Raw genomic sequence first — 27,466 nt, 5'->3', positions numbered from 1 at the left:
ATTTAACGGAGTTAGAAGTTAGCATGAAGTTAGCGGTTCTGAATGAGAAATTTCGGAAACAAATTCAAACGTACAGCTGTGCTGTAACTTCCAACATAAATGAAGACAGGAAACTAAACAGCAGTGACATTTGTAAGGTTACTGAAGTTGGGCTAGCTGGTATATAATGATGTGCTACGTGATCGCTAGTGACACAGCTATGTTAGCATAACATAAACAGTGAATCTGCAGGAATCAACGCTAACACTTTTCCACTCGATAAAAGTTAACGTGAAGGTTCCTGATGGTTAGAGACAAATGCAATCGCATGGCAGGATGCTGTAAACGGACCAAACTTCAGTCAGGAAAACAACTGAGATAATCCATCCACAATATGAGGTTAGTCACTAATATACTGCAACAACATGGGAATAGAGCAGCTGTGATAGAATACAGCATTAATGAATCAATGGTACAGAAGTGGAGGAAGCAAGAAGAATGAGTTGAATAAAGTTTGATTTATCTGACTGCTTTGTTTCGCTTAATGTGCCTTATAATCCCGTGCACCTTATGGTCCATAAAATACGTATTTGACTTTTTTATTTGGCACACTGCAGTTTAATGTTGCAAAGCACCTCTTTTTAACTTCAGTGGATATTATACATGGTTATGCTCAGGATATGTCTGCCCATTTCTACTGGAAATACCTTTTGGTTAAACTTTCAGCAAAGAATTTGCATTTGCACTGTTTAATTATTATCTAGGTTTAATCCACATAAAAAAACAGCTGCTTGTTTAGGTGAAAATAAATGGATGGGGGATGTTTTTGGGGGCTAGTAAAGTTGTGGAGCTGTATTTTGTCTCACATCAATTATATCGTCAGTTATATCGTTATCGCAAATTTTAAACTATATATTGTGATAAATATTTTTGGCCATATCGCCCTGCTCTACCTCTGATTAAAATAATTTCTACCAACCTACAACTGAAGCTGAACAAATGAGCTGTTGGTGCAACTTTACAATTTTAAAAACCTGATAAACTTGCATGCTTCTATTTTTTTTCTTTTTATATGCACCTCTTGTTTTGTATTATTTTTTGTATACCTGCCTACATGGATGCATTGTTTTCAAACAAATAGCTGTTGTCCTCCCAATTCTTTCGATCTTTGGGCTGAAGGAAGGACAATACTCGGTGTATAAATGCTCAATCAACAATTACTTTATTACATACAATTCATCACTTTTGAGCATAAACCATCCAGATGGGGAGACATGCATGCAGAGGGTCACAGCAAATCTCAAACTGGTGGAGGGTTATTCAGACTCTTATAGCCTCTAGTGGCCCCCACCTAGTCGTAAAAACCTAAACATTCACATTCTTTCTCTCTTACGGCGCCTAAGTTATGACCTCGGCTCCCTGTTTTGTCTCCCCCTGATGAGATGGGGCAGAAAACCTCTCCAGTATGTTCTGTTCTTTTCTGATCAGACCAATAAGGCAATGACTCTCTGAACACAGTATTTCTTATAACTCAGCAGTATAATGCATCATAAAACAATATCATTCATTCACAATAAATCAGCAGTCTAATGTAATACAAATCAGTTTAATAAATCTAATAGTTATCACCCCTTCAGGAGAATAATGTAAACTAAAACTACATAATAATTTAACAATCTTTAATTAGGGGTATAACATGGCATAAGATAATATAATAATCTCACAGTTTTCACAAGACACAAAAACATGAAAAAAAAACCCTTTAAAATATAACATGAAGAAAGCTGAAAACTACAAAAACAAAAGTAGAAAAACATGTCAACACAGGCGAAAATAAAAGTCAAAAACTAAGATTACAACAGTAACTATGGCAACACCAGTGCAAACCTTTCCCACCACCTGCTCTGCTTACTACAGATAAATTGACTGTCACTTTGTTCGCTTTCTCCAAAGTCAAAGTCAAGTTAGACAGTCTGATGTGAGGGCATCCAGCATACGTTTGAGGTGCACAATGCAAATTTATATCAGGTTGTTACAATTATCAAACATATAAGTATAAACACGACATTACAATGTTTTTTTGTGCACCCTGACCTCCTCAAGCAGATCTCTGGCTCTCCTTACTTTCCTCTTTACCATTTATGTTGCTGTCAGAATGAAACAGAACTATGGATCCTATTAAACTGCACACAGACAAAGCCTGTGCGGTAACTTACATGGAAGGACATTATCGAAAGTGCTGAAAAACACCCTGCAAAACAAAACAAGAGACTAGAGCTTATCAGGAAAACTAGTGAGTGGACCTCTGATTAAATAATTTCTACCAAACTACAACTGAACAAATGAGCTGTTGGTGGAACTTTACACTCTGAAATATTGAAAGATTTAAAGGATGAGACAGCTCAGCACAGCATGTTGTTAACTTCACACATGAAGTGGTTCAGTCCAGTCAGAATTCAGTTTTGCAGCCACCGTCCACATCCTGCTTCTTCAACTGGTCGTCACGGTGACTCTGGACTTTCCTCCAACGAATCCTGAAGTCTGTCAGTCCTTCTGACAGCATGAGGCCTGACAGCTGGACAAAATGTGCAGATGATGAAAAACATGAAGCATAGTTTGAACTTGTGTCAAGTTTGTGTTGGTGACTGAACTGCTGACCTGCTGTGAAACCTGCTGCTGGATCTCTGTGCTGTGCATGTCTGCCTCTGACTGAAGCTTCATTTTCACCACTGTTTGCTTTGTCACTGCTAGAAATGAACCACATATAAAAACACAAACATTAGTGTTTTACATGATGACAGGATCTTACAGTGTTTGCATTCTGGACCTCACCTGTGAAACAGAAAAAAAAATGTCTGGTAGTACAGTAGCCATCAGCCCATTTCCTTGACTTTAAATCAAATGCTCCACAGTACTCAAGTGAAATGTAGTTATCGGGCTCTAAAGACTTCCAGTCAGTGAATGTTGAGGTTGTGTTGTCAGACCAGGAGGCCCAGGGATCCCTGTAGAGGCCAATCCACACATACTGAACCCCTGATCCATTCAAAGTGAGTGTGATGTTGGATTTCTCCTCTTTGCTTCTTATACTGGTCAGGTCTGTGTGGTATGTCCTGCAGTACGACTGAGCCGCTGACCAGGTTTGGTTCTCCTTCACTAAGATGTAACTTGTATTTTTGGCTGTGAAAGATTCAAAAAAGGATGAATTTGAAACACGTGTTATGAATCTCATAAAATTGTAGGGATACCTAGAGCAACAAATCTTTTTTCCTACCATTGTAACACAGGAAAGGGTAAGAATCTCCACAGGGTCTATCATTCATCTGTGTTTGTCCCTGAAGAGCCACACAGTATTCATTTGCATTTACACAGTCTGGTTGGCTGTTAGCCCAGATCAAAAATTCATGTGTGCTGCCAACATAAAAAAGTTTTCCCTCCATGGACCACTTCCAGCTGTAACGATCATTATAGAGACCTATCCAAGCCCACTCATTAATGTTCTGTGCCATTGAGAGAAGCAGTTGGTTGATGTTGCTGTTGTAGATGGTGACCAAGTCAGTGAAGTGTTCTCTGCAGTAACTCTGAGCTTCAGTCCAGTTCATTCTCTGGTTCACAAAGTGGTATTCTCTGGAGTGGGGAGGAAGAGTGGAAAGTCCTCCTGAGAAAAATAAAAGAAAGGTTTAACATTTTTAACACATTTCTTGTTTTAACCTATTTGGGGGAAGTTCGTATTGCTCATCACTGCACGCCCTCAAACATCAAACTCATTTGAGTCTAATTGGTGGGAACAGTAACACATAGAAGAACATAACACATTGATCTATCTATCACTTGGACTTTCCTCATACAGAGAGATGGAAGAGGACAAAAATATACAGGTTGTGTTTAAATATTGTATTTTCCACACTATAAGGCGCATTATCTAATTTTCTCAAAACTCGACTGTACACCTTATAATCCGGTGAACCTTATGTATGAATTCTGGTTTTGCTTACTGAACTTGAACCGATTTTATGCTCAAAAATCTGTTAAAAAATGTTTTAGTTTGACTTGGGAAAGTTAAAAAGCCGCACCGCTTGATGGATTGTCGGAGCATGACAGCTACCATAGTCAGGAGCCTCGCCGAGTAATCTGGGTCCAAAACTCTGTCCGCTTCAGGTCTCAAAGTCTCAAGACTTTAAGTAAATAGACTGCAGAGTCCTGGCCTGACGAGTTGGCTCTTCTGTGTTGTGCCATCCGCTTCGCCAGAGGTTGTTGGGTTTCCCCGATGTAAAAATATTGACAATCCTCCTGGCACTCAACAGTGTACTCTGTTTGTGCCGGCGGACCATATTAATATTATTGATGAAGGGACTGACCTCACAGTCCATATTTTTTCAGTGGGCTGATTTTAGCCATTATTGCAAATGTACTATTTATAATATTGGGGAAACCTGCAGTCAGCTGAGACGGAAGAAGTCACTTGGATGAGTGAAGAAATGTTTCTCCCACAAAACGCTACGTCCAAATGAACAGAATCAACTTTTGGGGATTGCAGTAAATTCTTCATTGTTTTCATACATTGTTTTAAAAATGTTTATGTTTCAAAAAAGAAACAAAAACAATAACAACAAAAACTCTTTGTTAGAATTTGTGCATAGTGTTAGTGTAGGAACCTGTGAGCAACTGATAAAAGACAAGGACATTTCACTTTTACTCCATTGTTTTTTCTCAGAAAGACATAAGTCTTATGTTTGTGTTCAAATTGACCCCACAAATCAAAACCTTTCACAGATGACCAATATATAATTGAAATAAATGAATAAAATTAAATTATATTTTTAAGTAGCATATACTTACGATTCAAACAGATAAAGTTGATCAAAAAATAATAAGATGAACTATGTCAAATGGTAGCAAATGTTAGATGACCATATGTTATTTAAGTTAGCAGGATTGTTTTTTGTTTTAAATGAAGTTTACATCACTTAATTTGTTTAAAACCAGTGAGTATGTCTCTATTTCCATTATCTCGAACATATTAAGCAGTCCTTTACCTTTAGAGTCATACATTTAAAATCCTTACTCTCACACTCCATACTGCCATGAGAACAGGTTACTATTTAGACACTTTCCCCTATCCTCCTCCTTTGTCTAAGCCCAACAGGTGCCACCAGGATCGAGCTAGTCAACAGCACTGCTGGTGGTAACTGTTAACCCGGGCCACCAAATTTCATTCTTATCCTCCTAAGACCCGAACTCTTCCACAGCATGCATTTTTAATTTCTCTTTGATATTTGGTCACATTGGAGCCCGATGAATGTAAAAACAAAGAATTACCAGATTTTTTTTTTTACCTTATTTTTGTTTTTAAGAAAAATAAGAGCCAAATATGAGGATATTCATTTAAAATTTTGATAGAACAGTAGCAGTATAATGTTCTCGTATGTGGATATCAAGTGCTTGTAGAGCAAAATTGAGTATTTTGGTCTAAATAACCCAAAATGTGATGTCCACATATGTGGACGCCAGGTCCTAGGAGGTTAACCATATATTTGATTTAGCAGTGATTTGATCTAAGGTGTCAATCATGATGTAACTCTCCCAAATAACATCAGTCTGTCTCTGTGTGTTTATAGGCTATATTTGAAATGTTTAAGATATTAATATTACTGACCTGAGAGCAGCAGGATGAGCAGGAAACAGGTTTCTTCCATTCTTTGTTTCTGTATAATAAATATAGTCATCATACCATAATTATTATCAAAGATGTTTATTTAAGGTTTCTTATCTCCAGTCTAATAAGTTGCTTAATATATACTTTAATGTGCATATCCAAGAATAAATACTTAATAAATACTTAAATACTTTTTGAATATCTAAAAATCTATTGTATCTTTAAAAAATGATTTAAATCATGAATTATAAGTTTTTAAGTTTTGTGATTAATAAAGTACTAATTTGTAACTCACCTGACAGCTTATCCTTTCCTCTGTTGACTGAAGCTGGCTTTTAAGAAGGTCTTTGTTTGATTTTCTCATATATTTTACTGTCAAATGAGGAAACCTGAAGGGAGTCAACTTTCTCTAGAAAGTGAAGATGTGTGGAGTTACAGGAATAAACCTGTCTCAATGAATACATGAATGCAATTATGCAAATGCTATAAACACACTTTTATCTAAACTACTATACTATTATTGTACGTTTTGAGCATTCATCAAGCGCAAAACCAGTTTACTGACTATCACCTTACCATCTCTTTCAAAATCTTACAAAAATCATGCTGTACATGAAAATGTTTCAATTTAATACTTCAAGCTGTATATGTAAATGTTTAATATATCTTCAAGTGGGCCTATCCATAATTTTCAAAAAGGTAACAAGTGGACTTGCAGATAAGTTCTATAAAACCTGTGGGCCAGCAGGTTTATTGAGTCTATATAGTCATTAAATGTTTTGGTCGTGGCACCAAAGTAAACTTTAAACTTTTATTCACATGTTTCTATGACATATTGACCAACATGCATTTTATAATGCTCATGTTTCAAATAGTTTTATTGACAATAAAACAACATGAAGTTCTGAAAGTGGTGCCACTCCCAAAACTCAATATAGTGTTATTTTTGGTCCTGTGACCATGCATATGCTTCTTTAGCATAAGCAAGTTTACACAAAGGTGATTCAACTTCCCCAACATGCAAATCATTAGGAAAATCAGAGCAGACATGGGTGTTAGTAGCAAGAAGTGGGGAAGTCAGTTACACTTTAATTTTAATCACACATCTGTTTTACCTTTTACTTCACAAATATGTATTGTAGAATATTGTAGAATATTGAAAGCAGACACCCAATCTTTGTTAAGCAGGTGATCATTAGTGTTTCACAAACAAGGTGGTCAAAATTTCAGATGCATAACCACTGGAAGTTTCTACACTCAAGAAATGTTTGCTGTCACACACAACTATGGGCACACTAAGGTTGGTCACATGGAATGTACATGGAGCTGACTCCAGAGAAAAGAGGTTAAAGATATTCAACCAGCTTAAAAAAATACAGGCAGACGTTGTTTTATTGCAAGAGACTCATAGGCTAGGCCTATCACAGCTACAGATGAATATAAACTATTATATTAATAATAAACTATTATTAATTATTAATATTAGCTTAAAAATTTTAATTTCACAGTACTCAACACAGTAATATATCTAGAGGGTATTTTTCTAATAATTAAATTATCTATACTTAACAAAAAAGCTATGAATTGTAAGTAAATATGGTCCAAATGGTGATGACCCCTCTTGTGTCATGTCAAAATTTTGAACATGGTAACAATCTGAGCAATTTCTAGCTAACCAGTTAAGAAGAAATAAAAAAAATGACTATAGTGTAAAACCCTAAATAAACAACACTTTTAGGGACTTTTACAAAACTATGTATTCAGATAACCCCATCAAAAACGAAACTGAACAGTTTAACAATAAATACATAAATTTATGTGATTTAGGTAATTTATCTAAGCTTCTTGTTTGTCTTGACATTTACGTCTTAAAAGACTGAACTGCCTACTCGTCTCTTTTTGTCTCCTTGAGTTTCCTCGTAGGATCCTTGTTTTATTTCAAGAGTTTGTTTGTTAGTTTTTTTCCCTCATACTTCATTGATTCCTCCTTACTCTCCTTTTTGGACTTTGTTGTTGAGGACTTTCACCAGCCTAAAACAGTTTGCTTTTTTTTTTTTTACTGAAGTCTGACATCCAGTGTCCTTGCATTTACGACCTCTCGTTCCACACTGCTACTAACTTGCACTTATCTATTATTAGCTTTTTAGTTATGATCCTTTCACAGAATGTATACTAATAAAGGTTTCATCACAGGCAGCAGAAATACTTTTATTATGCAAGTTTGTGTGTTTATTATTATAGTTTATGGAAGGAACCATCTCCTCCAGAATATAATAGGTGGAAAGAAAATATGCTGAAAATGGTGTCGTATGAAAAATACTTGGCTAGGATTAATGATAATAGGAAGGGTTTTGACAAATCATGGGGACGTGTTTTTGGCTGAGATTGTTGGAATTTATTTTGTCTTACGTGACAGTGATAGCGGACATCATCATCACTATTCCGCATGTGCAGGGGTTTTCTTCTTCTTCTGTTCGTTTAATGGCAGTTTACTCCCCAGTGTTCGAGGATACTGCCACCTGCTGACCGAGTGAATGAACCCTATTGTAAACTGAATTAGCGTCATTACAAACGTGTGTTAATTTTGATTTAGTGATAGTCGAGTGTGTTTATGCTTGTCTGTGTGGAGAGGATTGATTGGAACAGTGATGATGGTGTCCGCTATCACTGTCAGTTGTCAGTAAACACTTCATCTGGCTGATGAATCTTCACGTGACATGTTACAATGTCTGTATTATTAACTCTGTAATTAGGCACCGTTCTTCTTATTTTACGGCGCTGTTGTTCAATCGGGGAACGCTCTCTGTTGAGGAGAAAAGCATGAATTTGTTTGTATACAGATTATCCATTGTTTAAATGTGCCGGTAGTCGAAAAGGAGGCAGAGCTGTTGAGAAATGCTAGGCGTTAACTGGGCGCTAACCGTATCATTCAAATATATTGAATGTCGCAATGCTGGCAAAGAGAGGAAATGACGTAAGATTTGCGCATGCCAGGTACCGATCGGGTTTCCGGTACCGATCGGGTAGCGACAAGGGCCTGTCACAGTGGCTGTGTCCCAATTCAGCGACCGCACGCTCCGGAGTATGCATTTTGAGACCTATTACGTAACAGCGACACGACGACGGTTGTCCTAATTCGAAGTGTACTCCAAATGCGCCGTCGATTTACCCAAATTTCAAGCGTGGTCCGGTGCACGCTTCGTGGTCCCACATATCCCACAATTCATAGCGTGGCGGTGCGGTGGGTGTGGATAATTTTGCCGCAAAATACAGCAGACGGCAGAAGCGGAGGGGCCGAAGAGTAAACTTTCAAAAGTAAGTACTGAATATTGTGTCACTTATTCATGTGCGAATGTTTAATAATGAAGAACATTAAAACATTACTGTTGGCCACATGTGACATTAGCGATGTTTGTACTAACTTGGTTTTAAAGCCTTTACTTTAAAATATACGCCATCCAATAGTTGACCTTAATCTTACAGAGAATGTGATGATTTGATGGATAATTCAAGTCAGTCATATATCCACACACACAACAAGCTGAGAGTCAGTGAATGCTCAGGACTTTGCTGACTCAGGACTTTGTGGACTGGTGCCAGCTGAACTACCTCCAGATCAATGCCAGTAAAACCAAGGAGCTGGTGGTAGACTTCTGCAGGCACAAACATCCTCCACTGCAACCACTGAACATCCAAGGTATGGACATCGAGGCTGTGGACAGCTACAGGTACCTTGGTGTTCATCTGAACAACAAACTGGACTGGACTCATAACTCAGACGCCCTCTACAGGAAAGGGCAGAGCAGGCTGTACCTGCTGCGGAGACTCAGGTCGTTTGGAGTGGAGGGCCCACTCCTGAAGACCTTCTATGACTCTGTGGTGGCCTCAGCCATCTTCTATGGTGTGGTCTGCTGGGGCGGCAGCATCTCTGCTGGGGACAGGAAGAGACTGAACAGGCTGATCCGAAGGGCCAGCTCTGTTCTAGGATGCCCTCTGGACCCAGTGGAGGTGGTGAGTGAGAGGAGAATGGCGGCTAAGCTGTCATCCCTGTTGGACAACATCTCCCACCCCATGCAAGAGACTCTGACAGCACTGAGCAGCTCCTTCAGTGGGAGACTGCGGCACCCACGGTGTGGGACGGAGAGATTTCGCAGGTCTTTCCTCCCCACTGCTGTCAGACTCCACAACAAAGACTTTAACTGATCAAACACACACATCCACAAATGTGCAATAACACTAATGTGCAATAATCTTTTCTGGCATCATTGTATTTTTACTCAGTTGTATATAGCATTTGTATTCTATTTTTATCTTATTGTATATTTTATTCTACTGTATATAGTATTTTATTTTATTCTATTCTGTACAGTTGTGTACTGTATTTATTCTTATTGTATTCTATTTTTTGCTTCATAACTTTTGCACTGTCCACGTCCTGCTGTGACAAAACAAATTTCCCACGTGTGGGACTAATAAAGGTTATCTTATCTTATGCTGCTTGGTTTGCAGTCCTGAATATGACGGCACAAGCAGGATTCACTGCACTGTTAATGTTAGCTATGTTATATTGCTGCCTCTGTTCGGTGGTGTCGAGCCAAACGGACTTTAACGTGTGTTTGAACGAGCTGATGGTTCACTCGTTAAGCTGAAAGAAAGATGCTTTAATCACAGCAGTCACACATGTGTCCACTGGACCATCTGGGAACTCTTCTTGTTTAGCACTCGTAATAACACAAACACTAAATCCTCCTGTTTGTAGCAGTGTATACACCTGAGACTGTCACCTGTCTGTCTGTCCTGCACTCTCTCTCTGTTTCTTTCTCTCTGATTGTGGAATAAAAGTATGAACATGTGTTTATAAGTTACACTTGTGTTTGAATCCTGCAGCTTTTCACACATTTGATTTCCATGTGTGACAACTGCAAGTGTCCAGAGTGAGGACAGACTGAGGGACCCACTGCTGCACATCATCTGTGAGGCTTTGCACCCCTGATGATCCACCAGGACAAACTCAGCAGTGTGTGAGGAAGAGGAGGAGGAAGAGCCAGCAGCAGCTGACAGATGGAGAGAATAGACAGACTGTTCCCTGTTTGTGAAGGACTGCTAGGAAAGTTTAACATAACTAATCATCTGTTCTGAATGAGTCTTATTAGGTAATGTTCAAATGATTTTATCATCCCAGTGTTTTCAGTGTGGGAGAAAGTACTCAGGGCCTTCAAGTTACACACTATGAAAGGCAGCAACAAGTTTAATATTCAGAAACCTAAAGTATGTATCAGCAGCAGAATGGAGCTAAAAATAAATGTTTGTTTCAGTTCTATGAAGCTTTGAGTATTTTGGATTAGTAGTACTGCTGTGTTTGTTGCATCATATTGCTAAATTGTTTATATGCTTTATATATTCTGAGGTAAGCTGATCTATAGTGTTACATCATATTCTATAAGGATGTTATGTGTTTGTATACTTTCTGCCCAGTTTGACCCATTTAGCAGAAGTCAGCCTGTTTAAGGCTCTGATATCTATTCTGTATGACTTAAAGCAGTTATGACATGGTCTGATTTTCTCACCCAATAAAGGAATATTTCATATGTCAGTCTACTCTTCATTCTATCACCAACAGTTATCACAGCTCGTACATTTTCCTTTTTACACATGTAGCATTGAGCCAAATGTAATAATGCCATCCAGGCTTGGATGGCTTCACGATTGAGCAGGATGCATCCCTCTCCTCCATTCAATCAAGGTTCAGCCCAGAAACCAGGGACATCTCTAAACACTCTTATATATACATTATTTGAACAATATTTGTCTCTTATATATAATACATCTGTATATACACTGTCAGAGATACTTGTCTTTGAGTGAAGATTTAAGGTGATAGGAAATATAAATAACTGCAACTTGAATCTTTGACCCAGAGTTCAAGCTCGCTGCTGTAATATATCATAATAATCTGACAATACATATAATATTGTCCATATTATATTTACATTACCACAGTGAGATGACTTTCGTCTCATGAACAACATGAGGTAATTGTTATTTACTAGCTAATCTTAAAATGACTGTTCAGTACAGAAATGAAGCCCAACTATCATGTTTTACAGTCCTGTGGTCTCAACTAATCAAAGTGATGTCATGAAAAAAATGAATGACCAACAAAACATTTTGTCTCCTTCATTTATATCACACAAAGCTGTATGAAACGTTTCTCGCGGTTAGTATCATGGTTGCTAGGCAAGCTGAACAGCGCGACGAAGGCTAGACCGTCCCAGTTCACAAGCCTCTCACTTCCGCACTTCCCGTACTTGTAAGCTGTGTCCCAAAACGTCGGCTGCATCCTCGTACATAGTACGCAGCATACGTAGCATGCGAACTGCGCCTACTCCGGAGCGTGCGGTCGCTGAATTGGGATACAGCCAGTAGGGGAGAGTGAGGTAAGATGAGCCAGTGGGTAAGTTGAACCACCCCTTGTATCTAGGTAACTGTGTTCATGTTTTGTCATGTGACCATAAATCCAGGAAGCACTCATCATTTCCATCCTGCTATATTAAAGAGGAGCACATTGGAGAAGGGGTAAGTCTGTATTACACAAAAAAATGTTTTCTGCTTGTCAAAGTAAAATTTCTGCATATCAGGTAAATTGACTGTAATATTAAAACAAATGTATCTGTGTCTAAAATGATATATTATACATGTTGGTGGGTTTCTAAAATATAATATCATCTGAAGAAGTTTTCTAAAGATTAGCCTAAATTGCTAAACTAGCCCGTTTTTTTCAAAATGGTGGCTATGGGGCAAAGTGAGCCAAAGGCTATGGGGTAAATTGATCCAATGGTTCAACCTACCCCACCATAAGGCACTGAAATTTATTTAAGGCTCTGACTTATTAAATAGTATTTTAGTTCAGTATACTGAACCCTTTTGTTGTATTTGTCATATGTTAACTATTATAGAAAAGATATCATGCCAAGGACCTACAGACGGAAGACCAGCTGGGGCTCAACACCCCTGGAGGAGATTGAAAGGGCAGCGAGTGAAGTCAAGGGAGGAAAGTCCATAAGATCAGTGGCTAAAGAAAGAAAAAATTGACAGGTCAACACTCAGGAGATATATTAAAAAGAGGGACACACAGGAGGTCAAATCGGTTGGCTATAGTGGAACAGCTTCAGCAAAGAGAGTCTTCTCTGAGGAGGTGGAGAAGGAGCTAGCAGAGCATATCAAGAAGCTTGCAGAGCAGTTCCATGGCATTTCCCCAAAGAAATGCCGTAAACTGGCATTAGAATTGGCAGGCAGAAACAACATTCCTACTCCCAGCAACTGGACAGAGAAAGGTTTAGCCGGTAGGAAGTGCAAGAAACAACATTTCAGTAGGTTGGCACAGACTAATGTATTTTGTGTAGTTTACTACTTTACCATTACATTTTTTAGGTAAAGAATGGTTCAAGAATTTTTTGGCACGCCACCATCTCTCTTGCCGTATGCCTGAGGCAACATCTTTGGGAAGAGCTACAGCCTTCAATAAGACTACAGTTGGGGAGTTCTTTGACAATCTGGCTAAAGTGATCGACAGGTAACAGAAGTTATCTAATTGAAAACATTAATAACTATTTATGACAACTACAAACAACAGTCAAGTGAATAAATATGCGTACTCTCAGCTAACATTTTTTGCATTACTTAAAAATTTAACTAATCATCATTGCTCTTTTTTTGTTTGACAGGTATAAATTCCCCCCAAACATGATTTTTAATGTTGACGAAACAGGTGTAACAACAGTACAGACACCAAAGCAGGTAGTGGCAGAAAAAGGAAAAAAACAAGTGGGCTCCATCACATCTGCTGAAAGAGGCGAACTGGTGACTGTAGTCTGTGCTGTCAATGCGACTGGTAACGCAGTCCCTCCGATGTTTATCTTCCCAAGGGTTAGATACAAAGACCACTTCATTGCAGGAGCACCTCCAGGATCAATTGGTACCACTACAAGATCAGGCTGGATCAGTGAAGATGTCTTTGTTGTGTTCCTTGAACATCTGGTTCAGCAGACCAAGTGCTCCCCTGACCTGCCACTGCTGCTAATCATGGATAACCATGAAGCCCACATTTCATTGAAGGCTTTGGACATAGCAAAAACAAGTGGTATTGTAATGCTCACAATTCCACCCCACACTTCCCATTGCCTTCAGCCTCTGGATAAGTGTGTGTATGGTCCATTTAAAACCTATTACAACAGAGCTCTTGATGGCTGGATGAGGTCCAACCCAGGCAAAACTGCCAGCATATACCAAATTGCTGGTTGTGTGAATGATGCTTTCATGTCAGCAATGACACCACGAAATATCTCCTCGGGATTTAGAGCCACTGGGATTTTCCCTTACAACAGAGATATCTTCTCTGATGCAGAGTTTGAGCCATCCATGGTGTCAGACAGGCCCAACCTGGAGCAGCAGCCTGCCGCTGAAGGTGTTGCACCTGTGGTTTCAGCCTCTCTTTCTGCTGAGCTACCTTCACCAGACCCTGTACATGCATGTGGTTCATGAAGTGACCCCAACCATGCTCGATATGTGTCTCCCACTGATATTCTACCCTTACCCAAAAGTCAGCAGCCCAGGAAACAAACAAATCGAAAGCGTGTGAAGACACGAATCCTGACTGATACACCTGAAAAGCAGGCAATTGAGAGAGCCCATGAAGAAAGGACAAATAAACTGAAAGGCAAAAAAGAAATAATCCACATAAAGCAAGGAATGTGGAAGAGGAAACAAACCCAGACAAAAATTGCAGTAGAAAGCAGATCTGAGGAGAGTGATGTTCCCATCCCATTCGAAGACACTTCTGAGTATGAGAGTTCCAGCGATGAAAGAAGTGAACCAGATGTCTCAGACCTGGTAGTTGGTGACTTTGTCATCGTAAGATTTGCATCCAAATCCAGGAGCCACCATTACATTGGCCTGGTTGACAGCTTTGCAGACAACGAAGTGAGTGCCAGATTTCTCAGAAGAATCCGAGGGATCACTAGCAGTAAGAAACCCACGTTTGTGTTCAAGGAAAATGATGAGGCATCTTTCCCACGCAAGGATGTGCTGAAGAAGCTACCTCAACCTCAACAGGCTGGAGGAACTGCAAGGAGGGAGCAACAGTTCATATTCCCCTGCAACCTTGATCATTGGAATATTGAATAGTTCTTTTGAATAAATGGTTTTGAACTGGTGGTTTGTTTAGAAACCACCAGTTTCCAGGTTTGTTCTCACAGGTTTACAACTGTTAAAATGGTTTGTTTTCACAATATGATCAGTTTTACATTTTAAAAACTACATGGTCAGTTTGCCCCAAGATGGCTCAGTTTACCCACTGACTAGGTTCAATTTACCCCTAATCTGGGGCAAGTTGAGCCAAAGGAGCATTTTTTTTAATAGGTCATTATTTTGGGCAGCGTCATCAGACATAGATTCTGATCATTACATTTGAAAGGAGACATCCTGAAATAAAGGAATATGTTATCATTCTATTTCTGTGTCATTTTTTTCTCACATCCAGGGCAACATGAGTAAAAAGTGGCTCATCTTACCTCACTCTCCCCTATGTGTACTTGTGCATACTTGCGTTCTCGTGTACTCGTGATACGTCATCAGTCAGAGACCAAGTACTGTTCCAATTCAAAGTACGCATCAAGCCGAGAAGGCGAAAAAGATGTGTTCTTGCTCTGACTGTTTTATTGAGCATGCATCGGTGGTGACTTGTGTGGACTTGGTACCGCTAAATATCCCAGAATGCATTTCGTGCAAAACCCGAACGTGGCAATGGCGGAGGAGCGCGCCTAAAAACTTTTAAATATTATTCTTTCTGGGTCACAAAATAAAGTTTTAAGTTATTTTCACGCGAGAATGTGGCTTTGTAAGCTTCAAATATCTGCTCACTTTATCAAGATATCATATATATCCGAACGTGCGCCAACGTTTTCAGAGACGTCTGCTACCCACCAGCTCCATAGTAGACCGGGAGGTTGAGGATCACTAGAGCCAGCGAGAATAGCGGACTCCCGGCACATCGTTTTGAACCCCCCCGCAGTCTTTCGCTACTCAGGTTAAACATGATATTTAAGTCTCTTAGTTGACTTCCAAATGTTAATGTTTGGTTTATTTCAGTGTTTTATTTGTTCCTGAGTAAATTGGTTTGGCTGAGATTAAAGTTAAGCTTTATAACATATTAATCACAGTTAAATTAAGAGGGGACGGCAGTAAAAACTCCGGACCTGTGACATCATCAAATACGCTGGTGTTCCAATTGTACAAATCACAAGTCCGTGTGTGCGTTCTCGGCAAGTCCGGACTCGCCGAGTACGCGAGTACAGACTCGCGTACTTGAGAACTGAGAAAGGGCCATGGACTGAATATAAACCCCCACAACCACCTATAACTGAACACACACACAATGGACAAAAACAAACAAATGGCCGACTGTATCCTCATACACACAATAATAACATGGACTTAACCACCACTTACAACTACTGACACTTTATATAACTACTGTATAATTTATCCATATATCTCACTATATATCTCACTGAGCTCAACTGAGCTCAACTGCACTACTGTAAAAACATACTGTACAATACAATAATTATAGTTCTACAACTGTTTATTAAACTCGCAGTTGTATAATCTGTTGTGGCTTTTCATATTTATAACCATACATATAACCTGTTCATAGCCTGTAGCTTGTACATTCACTACAGTTATAGCCTGTATATACTTTTAGTTACAGTATATTCATAACATACCTTCATACCATCCACATTTGCAACATATCTATAATAGATCCATATTCTGTAATATACCTCTATTACCGCTAAAGCACTTCCGGATGGATGCAGACTGCATTTCGTTGCCTTGTACTTGTGACATGTGCAATGACAATAAAGTTGAATTCTATTCTATTCCATTCTATTCTTTTATTATGACATTTAAGCTGAATATAAGCTGGCATAGTATTAACTTTTAAGCAGCTGTTGTTGTTTAGCTGTCTCTTGTTAGCTGTCCAGAGACATCCAGAGATCATATTCCTCAAAGTAAACAATTTGAAATGGGGAAAGCTGCTTAAAGCTGCCTAAAGCTACTTCCGTGCAACTGATATAACGTGCGGTAAGGTAAAGACAGCATCAACCGTCTGTTTGGGAAAAATAGTAACGCGACCGCACCGCATTTTCTTGTTAGTAACAGTAACGGTGTTGTAACGATAGAAAAAGTCATTAGATTACTCGTTACTGAAAAAAGTAACGCCATTACTTGTAACTTGTTATTCCCATGACTGATAATAAGTTATATATTAAGGACAATCCCACATAGGAGACAGGTCTAGCCCGGATCTGGTGTCAAGCCGGCACTGCTGGTTGACTGGTGTCATGGCAGAGTGTATGTCAACCAGATTTGGGCCAGGTCTGGCAATGATGGCACTATTTATGTTCCTATTTCCTTAATTTAGTTAGAAGGCCCAAATGCCATGTTGCAATACTATACTGCTATGGTAGCCAACGTTTCAAATGCAGGTTTGACAGGCCTGTAAGTGTACACTTTATCCAAAACCTAGTGAGGGTTTACTCATGTTTACCCACTGGGTGGCTGTAGCTCAGGAGGTAGTGCAAGTCACCTACTGATTGGAAGGCTAGTGGTTCAATCCCTGGCTCTTCCAGTCTGTATGTCAAGCGTGTGAAAGTGTATGAATGTAGTTAGAAAGCACTCAGTTTAGAGAAAGTGTGTGTGTGATTGGGTGAATATGACATGTCGTATAGAGCATGTTGAGTAATCCGGCAGAGTAGAAACGCGCTATATAAGAATCAATCCATTCACTGTCTGAACAGAGTTTCGTCTTACTTTACTACTACTTTGCTTTTGCACTGTTATGCACATGTTATTATTGCTTGATTCCTGTTTCCACTACAGCTGCTCTTTTTTTAGATGGTAGAAATCACATTCAGGCCTTTTACATTTAAATGCCTCTGATTTTAAAATCGACCTAAAACTTACACAGAGAGAAAAAAAACTACAGAATCAAAACTTTTGTGTCAGACTAGGTTTATTTTCATGGGTCTGTAGCAATGTCACCTGATTCATCACAGAGTAAAAACCGACAAAGGACTCATTCATTTAACAACATATAAGCTCAAAGTACCTACACCACACCTTAGGTTAAAAAGAAAAATATGTCAGGGCTCCAGTTCTTATTTTCATGACCCATGAGTATAGAAAAATAAAAACTACAAAAACAAAAGTAGGCAAACATGTTAACACAGTAGAAAATACAACTCTTGGCAACACTAGCGCAAACTTTATCTAACGCCTTGAATTACTAGAGTTAGGTCTCTGTGACTATAATATGAGATAATGCGAGTTTGGGATGGTATGGTCTGTTGGGATAAGGCTAATATCTCATAATTAGCATCACATATGTGTGTTTTGTCCTTTGTTGTACACGGTGTATTGTAGAGAGCTTTGATTACTGTTACACTGATGCTAGCAGACATTACAGGGACAGACCCCTTCACATGAATGTGGATGGGGGCTATGATACATACAAGACAACAGGGCCATGAATCAGCCCCCTTTTCAACTCTATGGGGCTGACAAGAGGTAGTTGCCACGGTAACAGGAGTGTTGCCTGCAGAAGGCTGATATTCATATAAGGAGATGTCCAAAGAGGTGCAAAAGAAGAAATGTGAGCCGATATCAGACTAAAGCCCACCCTCAATGCTTTCTATCAATCATGTTAACATTCTGTTTCTGTGACCCACAATAAAAAGGTTTTACTGCCTGTGGGTGTGGCACTCTTTGTTTGAGTTTGGGTCTCCTGAGTGAGCAAAGAGACATAGCGGCCATTTTTTAACATGAATGAAAATGCATGTTGAGCATATTTGTGTTTCTCTCTCTCAACAGGTCCCATTTATGGCTGTTACAGTTATCAAACAGTAGAAGTAGAAAAAGAACATAAACAGTACAATGTTTTCTTGTCCACCCTGACCTCCTCAAGCAGATCTCTGGCTCTCCTCACTTTCCTCTTTACCATTTGTGTAAGTCAGCAGAGGTTGCCATCATAATGCAACAGAACTATGGATCCTAATAAATGCACACAGACAAAGCCTGTGCAGTGACTTACATGGAGGGACGTTATCGAAGGTGCTGAAAGACATCCCGCAAAACAAAACAAGAGACTAGAGCCTATCAGGAAGACTAGTGAGTGGACCTCTGATTAAATAATTTCTACCAAACTACAACTGCAGCTGAACAAATGAGCTGTTGGTGGAACTTTACACTCTGAAATATTGAAAGATTTAAAGGATGAGACAGCTCAGCACAGCATGTTATTAACTTCACACATGAAGTGGTTCAGTCCAGTCAGACTTCAGTTTTGCAGTCACCGTCCACATCCTGCTTCTTCAACTGGTCGTCATGGTAACTCTGGACTTTCCTCCAACGAATCCTGAAGTCTGTCAGTCCTTCTGACAGCATGAGGCCTGACAGCTGGACAAAATGTGCAGATGATGAAAAACATGAAGCATAGTTTGAACTTGTGTCAAGTTTGTGTTGGTGACTGAACTGCTGACCTGCTGTGAAACCTGCTGCTGGATCTCTGTGCTGTGCATGTCTGCCTCTGACTGAAGCTTCATTTTCACCACTGTTTGCTTTGTCACTACTAAAAATGAACCACATATAAAACAAAAACTTTAGTGTTTGACATGATGAGAGGATCTTACAGTGTTTGCATTCTGGACCTCACCTGTGAAACAGAAAAGCAAATTTGTGCTGGTACAGGAGCCATCGGCCCAATCTCCTGTCATTAAATTAAATACTCCACAGTTGTAATTGTAGTTATTAGGCTGAGAAGGCTCCCAGTTAGTGAATGTGGAGGTTGTGTTGTCAGACCAGGAGGCCCAGGGATCCCTGTAGAGGCCAATCCACACATACTGAACCCCTGATCCATTCAAAGTGAGCGTGATGTTGGATTTCTCCTCTTTGCTTCTCATACTGGTCAGGTCTGTGTGGTATGTCCTGCAGTACGACTGAGCCACTGACCAGGAGCGGCTCTCCTTCACTAAGATGTAACTTGTATCTTTGGCTGTTAATAGTTTAAAAAAAAAAACATGCACGTTATGAAGCTTATAAAACTGTATAAATAACTAGTGCAACAAATCTTTTTCATACCATTGTAACACAGGAAAGGGTAAGAATCTCCACAAGATCTATCATACAGCTCTGTTTGTCCTGCAGCCACACAGTATTCCTTTGCATTTACACAGTCTGGTTGGCCGTTAGCCCAGATCAGAAATTCATGTGTGCTGCCAACATAAAAAAGTTTTTCCTCCATAATAATGGATTGGATTTATATAGCGCTTTTCAAGGCACCCAAAGCGCTTTACAATGCCACTATTCATTCACTCTCACATTCACACACTGGTGGAGGCAAGCCATGGACCACTTCCAGCTGTAACGATCATCATAGAGCCCTATCCAAGCAAAATCATTAATACTTGGTCCTATAGAAACAAGCAGTTGGTTGATGTTGCTGTTGTAGATGGTGACCAAGTCAGTGAAGTTTGCTCTGCAATAACTCTGAGCTTCAGTCCAGTTCATTCTCTGGTTCACAAAGTGGTATTCTCTGGAGTGGGGAGGAAGAGTGGAAAGTCCTCCTGAGAAAAATAAAATTATTTTATTGTGAAACCTGGGCTGTTAGTTGAATAACTGAAAATGACAATTCAATAAAAATAAAAACCATTTAAATATTTATACCATATGGAGGCTAAGCAGAGATAGGAAGTAACAAAGTAATTTGTTATATTATTAAGCAGAATTACAACATTTTTGGAGCATAACTTAAAAGGAATGAGTACAACAGAGTCACTTTCTCTGTTTAGCAAAACTCAATTATTATTTTTCACCATTGCTTCACCTGCACTAAGTACTGTTAAAGTTAATAGCTTAAGTACATCCCATCAGTTCAACAGTATTTTCTTGTCCTCCAGTAACAACACTGCACTGTTAATATTTAAAAAATAAATTAAATTAATAAAATTAAAATAAATCATTTTAAAAAGAATATCAAATGCCAAAAACACTGTTTTGGTTTTCTTATTTTTTAATGCTTGTTTAACATTCATATCACAACAATGACTATGAGAAATTTCTTGTAATCCTGTTATTGAAACAAGAAAGCAAATAAAACAACACAAAATTAAACAGGACACTGTGCTCACATCCAGACTTTAGAGTCTCTAAGTTGGTGAATACAATCTAGACTACTGTACTCTGAATGTGTGTGTTACAACCATTTGTCGTCTGTGTTTGCTTCTGTCCAAACATCTCACTGTGGCAATTCAACTGTGCAGTGGCCCTGCTGCGATTGATGCATGGATCTGGGCTCCAGAATAACTGGTTCCAGCTGGAGGATTTCTCTACATGGCCATATCACTGAAGGTTAACTTTTCTTTGCTTTAACCATCACTGTCACGTATCTAACAATTACTTCTCTCCCAGTTTTGAATTCTTCTTTAACTCATGCCCCTTAAATTTTAAAAGATTAGATTTCAATATAATGTGTACCATGATAAGCAAAAGGGGGGAAAAAATCAAATACCACAGAATAACACACTAGTCAGCTAACAAAGTGAAGTGGCTGTGTTAACTTAATCCAGTCTTTAAGTCTGACGTCATTCGCCTTTCCAGGTCCAAACTCTGCTTCAGATCCCAACTGTCTAAATTCTTTCATCTTTGATAAAATGATCAGTGTGGCTGCCCTACCAGATGTAACAATTATGTTTAACATCCAGGCATCCACAAAAAACAAAAGATTTATGAAGTTTAAAGGAGTTCAAAGTTAGCAGGGATTTAGCTCGTTAGATTCCGTACAGCTCTGCTATCACTTCCGATATAAACAGAGACAGATTCAGTAAAAGGACTAGATGTTATAGTCCCTGATATTGCATTGCTTTAAATAGAGAGAATCTTGAGGGATGGCTGTTATGAGGAAAGTTAGCCCAGAAACTTTACCAGCAGCACACATCGTTGTGTGCCTCAACTTTGGGTCTTTTACCCAAGATAATCTGCCATTTTTTGGGATTAGAGATCTGATCTAAATTATCATATTAAATTTGGGACACATCGTCAGTAGTGGACCTTGGATTCATCGGGTGTTTCGGCCGTTATCACTAGACACCCTCACCCAAGGAGGCCCTGCCAGGGTTGATCAGGCCCCAGAGTGTGTCACCGGTTTATGTTAAATTGTTATTTCTCTTCTTCTTTCTTCTGTTTTGTTTTCTGTAGTTTATTTTCTCCTATCTATTCACTGCAACTGAGAAATAATACTTACCTCTTTAGCATTTATGGAGCCTCACTTCTTCAAAGTGATAGAAAAGGTGATAGAGAGAAGAGAAGAAACAGAGACAAAAGGGACAAGATAGGAGAGAGCAGAGAGGAGAGCCGGAAGGGGGGCACCCGATCTGGCTTCCTACACCTCCCCGCCAGATCGGGCTGTACAACAGTAGTGATGTTTATAGGGTTACTGAAATTGCTCTAGCTGGAATATAATGATGTGCGACCTGGTGGCTAACTACGTAGCTATGGTTAGCATAATATAAACACATTAGCACAGTAAGGCTAGTGGATGAACTTTTTTCCACTCAATAACAGCTAACCATCAGAAACCCAAACATTAGGGATGAATACAATTGCATGGCAGGAACAAGATTCTGTAAATAGACCAAACTTCTGTCAGGAGAACAACCGAGACAATCCATTCATATCCTGCTGCATGGACCGGGCTGTAGTTACATCGTAAGGTTTTAAAAACGGAGCTTTAAAATGTAATGCCGATGAATGGTGGTAATAAAAACCGAGAGAGGTCAAAAGTGATCACTAACTCATATTTTTTTTTTAGGGAGCTTGTTCAGATTAAATTGAAGAAGATAGAAAGTACTAAAAAATGTTAAAAACACAACAGCTGTAATAAACTAAGAGTAGTTTGGACCCAGGAGCAGGGTTCATACGTCATCAATTAACAACCAGATGGCTGTTAGCGTATTAAGTGTTTTCTACCAGTGCCACTGAGAATTGGTTTGCTGGCATGTCAATAAAATGGCTTGGAATACATAGAGATCTACATAAAATTAGCATAAGTGTTTACGTAATCTTAAAAAAGTAATAAAAACAACTATAAAAACTATTTGTTAACATTTGTGCAAGAACCTGTGAGCAACTGATAAAGGACAAGGACCAATGACTGTGACAAATTATCGGTATGTTACGTGTTGGGAGGTGTGACAGTGGGTTGGAATGAATCTATAAATGTCTTTTACGTGTTACATGGAAATTAACCTAACAAAGTATTATGTATGTTAAATCTGTTCATTGTCAGATGTTGAATCACTTTGGAAAACACGATGTGATACAGTTAAGGGCTGGAATGGATGGCTGGAGCCTCTGCTCTAAGCTTAATGCCTCACTGCCACGAGCAGCTTTCTATTGGGTTCAACTGAGAACCCAGAGTGTTTCATAAGGAAGCAGAAGGGTACTTTTACATTTCTATGAGATGCCTAGGGGCGTGACAAATCGTTGGTATGTTACACACTGGGAATGATAATGCTCTGCTGTGGTTAAACTGACCCCATGAATCAAAACCTTTCAAAGATGACTGTCATATACTTGAAATAAATAAGTATAATTAAATTATATTTTTAAGCAGCAGGTTCTTAATATTCAAGATAGTTGAAGTTGATCAAAAAAAATCAGTTGAACTAACTCAAATTAAAGAATATGTTAGCTGAGCTTAAATTGTTAAATTTAGCACAACTGTTTAAAAAAATTGGTTCACATCACTTACTTTATTTAATACCAGTGACAATTTCTTCTACCGTCATTCTCTCCAACAGCCAGTTCTCTCCCTTTACCAGTCACAGTCCCTACATTTTAAAAATCTTTACTCTCACACCATACAGACTTTCCTTCTCTCTATTTACACACCTTCCCCTATCCTCCACTTTGTCTAAGCCCAAGATTTTGCAATGATTTTACTTCAATAAACATCAAAATAATAGTCAAAAAGTCATTCAATGAATCAAAATACAAATATCAAGATAGGAATTTAAAGTGGAAATGAATGCAAATATTGTGGTATAAGGAGAAAAAGATTTTCTAACTGTTCTTGTGGCTGATGTTTTAATAAATACATTTTTAAAAAACATTTCATGTAATCTGATTACCCAAATAACGTCAGTCTGTCTCTGTGTGTTTATAGGCTATATTTCAAATGTTTAAGACATTATTATTATTACTGACCTGAGAGCAGCAGGATGAGCAGTAAACAGGTTTCTTCCATTCTTGGCTTCTGTATAACAGATACAGTCACCACGATTATTATTGTACCGTATTTTTTATCACCTATCATTATAATTGAAGGTTTCTTATCTTCAGTCTAATAAGTTGTCAGTATAATAAGTTACTTAGTATATAGTTTGGTGTGCATATCCAAAATAATTATATCCAGTACATTTTAAATATTTACAAACTATTGCATCTTTACAATAATGGTTTAAATCATCAAATATAAGTTTACAAGTTTTGTCATTAATAAAATAAAGTTGCATAACTTACCTGAGAAGTTATGTTTTCATCTGCTGACTGACGCTGACTTTTAAAAAGCACTTTGTTTGTTCTTTTAATGTTTTTACTGTCAAATGAGGAAACCAGAGGGGAGTCAACTTTCTCTAGAAAGTGGAGACGTATGGAGTTACAGGAATAAACCTGTCTTAATGAATACATGACTGCAATGATGCAAATGCTGTAAACAGACTTTTATCTGAACTATTATTGTATGTTCTGAGCTCTGACTGATTATCACTTTAACTTCTGTAATTGGAGATCTTACAAAAATTTGCTGAACATGAAAATGTTTTAATTTTATGCTTCAAACTGAATACTGTATATGTAAATGTTTGATATCTTCATGTCTGTAATTTTCAAAAAGGTAACAAGTGGACTTGCCGATATGTTCTATAATATCTGTCAGGCAACAGTTTTTGCACTGGCACCAACATGTTAAACTTTTATTTAGCATATTTCTATGATATATTGATATATTTTATAATTCTCATGTTTCAAAGACCTTTATTGTGTCACTCCCAAAACTCAATACAGTGGTATTTTTTGTTGATGTGATCAGTGATCATACATATGCTTATTTTTTTTTTAAAAAGCAAAACAATCTGTAAATGACGTGCTTTGGGACCTAAAGAAACATAAGCAAGATTACGCATAGGTGATTCTACTTCACCAACATGCAAATCATTAGGAAAATCAAGCTGTTAAAATAGGAAAATACTATGCAAATAAGCTCAGAAGTGATTCTTGGAACAGACAGCATGCTTTTTAGTAGAAACAAGTGGGGAAGGATTATGAAGTCTGGTTGTTTGTCTTCATGATTCGGGGTACTGCACAGTTTATTTAATTTTCATTGTTACCAACTATCTTTTGTTCCCTGGTAAAGAACTATCATTTTTAAATCAGAGGGACTGATTGCATGTTATTAGATACATTAGGTACATGCATTGTCTAAATTAGAACACTAGTACTGTATTAACTATCAGAGACTGGCTGTCACATTGCTAGAATTTATTTTCTATCTTTAATGCATTATTTTATATTTCACAGTTCATCTTAATTTTAATCACAAATTAATGTTTTATCTTTTACTTCATAAATATGTTTTGTAGAATAGAGTAGTGAAAGCAATTTCTATATGTTTGAAATGGGCGAGCATTTCAAACATATTTAATGCTGTATGAAGAAATATTTGTAGTTAACAAACGTTATTACAGATTTAAAGGAAATTATTTTCCAGGACAGTGAAATCAGTTTTATCACCCAGTGAAGGAGTCTCAGGTCACTAAGAGTGTAAATACAAAACTGTGGCATTTATCGCAGTGCATACTTTACACGTGAACCACTGAGCTCTTTGCTGGTCTCACTTCATGAGTAAGTAAAGACTAACTCATAATTCATCATCTTCAAAAATCCAAAAGATAATTTCAAACACTTGAATGGAACCCTATGGTTTACATTTCATTTTATCTATCAAGCATGCATTTATTTTTGTGTCAGAATTCATTTCAAAGCTATCATCAAACACTCTCTTTACACTGTAGATTTAGACCGCAATGCATTACATCAGCAGAGTAATGTTTCATGACTGCTATTATTTGACTGCAACAAAAAGCCTTTTGAAAGGGAAACTTTTCAGCCCACATTCATCCTCAGCTGTCACAAGCACACTTTGTTTAAATCCTTAAGTTAGTTTTTGTTATTTTATGAAGTTATTTTTATAGAAATTTATGATTATTTTGTACCCCAAATTTGTCTTTTGGGGTGACTGAAATATGCAGATTTGGAAAAGTTCTAGTCACCTTGATGTTTGTCTTGATTGCTTCGTAGGGTTGCTGTAGGTCAGGAGGTAGAGCACGTCATCTTCTGATCAGAAGGTTGGTGGTTCCCCCTCCTTGGGCAAGATACTCACCCAAATTGCTCTTCCATGCACAAATCGTATAAGTGTTAGTTAGAAGGCACTGAAAAGCATAGAAATCAGTGCTTGTGTGAATGGGTGTGGATAGGTGAATGTGGCACCTGGAAGAGATGAACCCATCAGAACAAGTGCTTTGAGTGCTATGGTAAAGTAGAAAAGTGCTATATAAGAATTAGTCCATTTGTCTTAAAAGACTAAATGACCTACTTATCTTTGCTTGTCTTAGTTTCCTGAGAATGCATACTGATAAAGGTTTCATCACAGACAGCAGAAAGACTTTTATTATGTGATTGTTTCTTAGACATGTCCTCTCATTTTAAAGGTCCACAGCACAAATATAGATACTGATAAAGGCCCAAGTTATGATACTCATTTAATTCAGCTTTTTCTGCCTCCATCAGCTGGACTGTGACTGACACTTTGTTTTAAGTGTAAATATTTGCCATCATGAAACACATAATGGACCATCTATCTTATAATACTTAATACTCAATCTTATATTAAGTACTTGTAATTTATTAAAAGTGAATTAGTTTAACTTTGTAAACTTTAGAACATTCAAACTAAATGTTCCTGTGATGCAGGTAATTCTGTAAGTAGTGCATAATATTCTGTATCAACAAAAAATATGAAATGAACCCAACTAATCATCCAAGCAGTTAATTACTCTGAAAGTCACTTTTTTGTAAAGAGTAAAACATTCAAAATGTGTCTCTTACCTCATGTAGGAAATGCTCTCTCTCCATGCAAACTGGTAAACAGTTCTTAAAGGCAGAAAAAAACATTGGTAAAGCTCTTTATCAGCTGCAGGTCTCCCCAGATCTCTCTCTTCTGGCCCAGGATGAGTATGAAAATTGTGAAATAGTGTCCCCCCCATTCATGGCTTCCTATATTTCTGTGTGTTTCTCACACGTCAGTGTTTTTGACCGTCAAATGAATTCTAATCTTAGACAAAAAAAGGGAAAAAAAGTCAAACCTGCATAGCCCTGTGCCTCAACTAAGAAAATAGCAAGATCGCTTACGTGGGTTAATGTTGGATACAAATCATATAGTGACTTGTTTTTCCCCTCCCCTTGAGTGTTTTTTTAAGCATTTCATAGACCAACATTTAAGTGTTATTGTATTATGAAGGATATATTTACTTACCTTCTGTTGACTATATGTCTGACACTATGGTTATGTGTTGGAGTGGAAGGATCGGTCACAAATAAACCAGAAGTTCTTGCAAAACTACAGAAGGATTTCTGTGCGGTCTGCACCAGCTTTTGTAT

The 27,466-nt window shown here is 38.2% G+C and overlaps 2 protein-coding genes and 1 pseudogene across 6 annotated transcripts in view; 1 reads left to right on the top strand and 2 right to left on the bottom strand.

Annotated features, from left to right (window-relative positions):
* LOC100703578 (nuclear factor 7, ovary) overlaps window positions 1–27,466 on the bottom strand; it is a 972,198-nt gene that overhangs the window by 714,920 nt on the left and 229,812 nt on the right. The window lies entirely within an intron of this gene.
* On the bottom strand, window positions 1,143–26,093 carry LOC102077299 (uncharacterized). Its single transcript, XM_025905818.1, has 6 exons — window positions 26,080–26,093; window positions 23,957–24,005; window positions 20,158–20,316; window positions 19,407–19,745; window positions 2,638–2,726; window positions 1,143–2,554 (listed from the first exon to the last, which is right to left on the bottom strand). Exons 2-6 carry the CDS (start codon window positions 23,994–23,996, stop codon window positions 2,429–2,431), a joined length of 753 nt encoding a protein of 250 aa, XP_025761603.1. The 5' UTR covers window positions 23,997–24,005; window positions 26,080–26,093; the 3' UTR covers window positions 1,143–2,428.
* LOC109196345 (tigger transposable element-derived protein 1-like) lies at window positions 11,936–16,129 on the top strand (annotated as a pseudogene).

This window comes from Oreochromis niloticus, linkage group LG3, assembly GCF_001858045.2.
Source record: "Oreochromis niloticus isolate F11D_XX linkage group LG3, O_niloticus_UMD_NMBU, whole genome shotgun sequence".
Taxonomy (NCBI): Eukaryota; Metazoa; Chordata; class Actinopteri; order Cichliformes; family Cichlidae; genus Oreochromis; species Oreochromis niloticus.
The sequence above is the reverse complement of the archived record's forward strand: the minus strand, read 5'-3'. Positions and strand labels throughout refer to the sequence as shown.

What these genes read in the sequence shown, in the direction of transcription:
- LOC102077299 (XM_025905818.1), bottom strand. Translation starts at nt 23,996, where the DNA reads ATGGAAGAAACCTGTTTACTGCTCATCCTGCTGCTCTCAG. An exon ending in TTTGCTTTTCTGTTTCACAG is followed by an intron (nt 2,727 to 19,406) that starts GTGAGGTCCAGA and finishes GTTCATTTCTAG; the next exon opens with CAGTGACAAAGCAAACAGTG. An exon ending in AGCAGCAGGTTTCACAGCAG is followed by an intron (nt 2,555 to 2,637) that starts GTCAGCAGTTCA and finishes CATTTTGTCCAG; the next exon opens with CTGTCAGGCCTCATGCTGTC.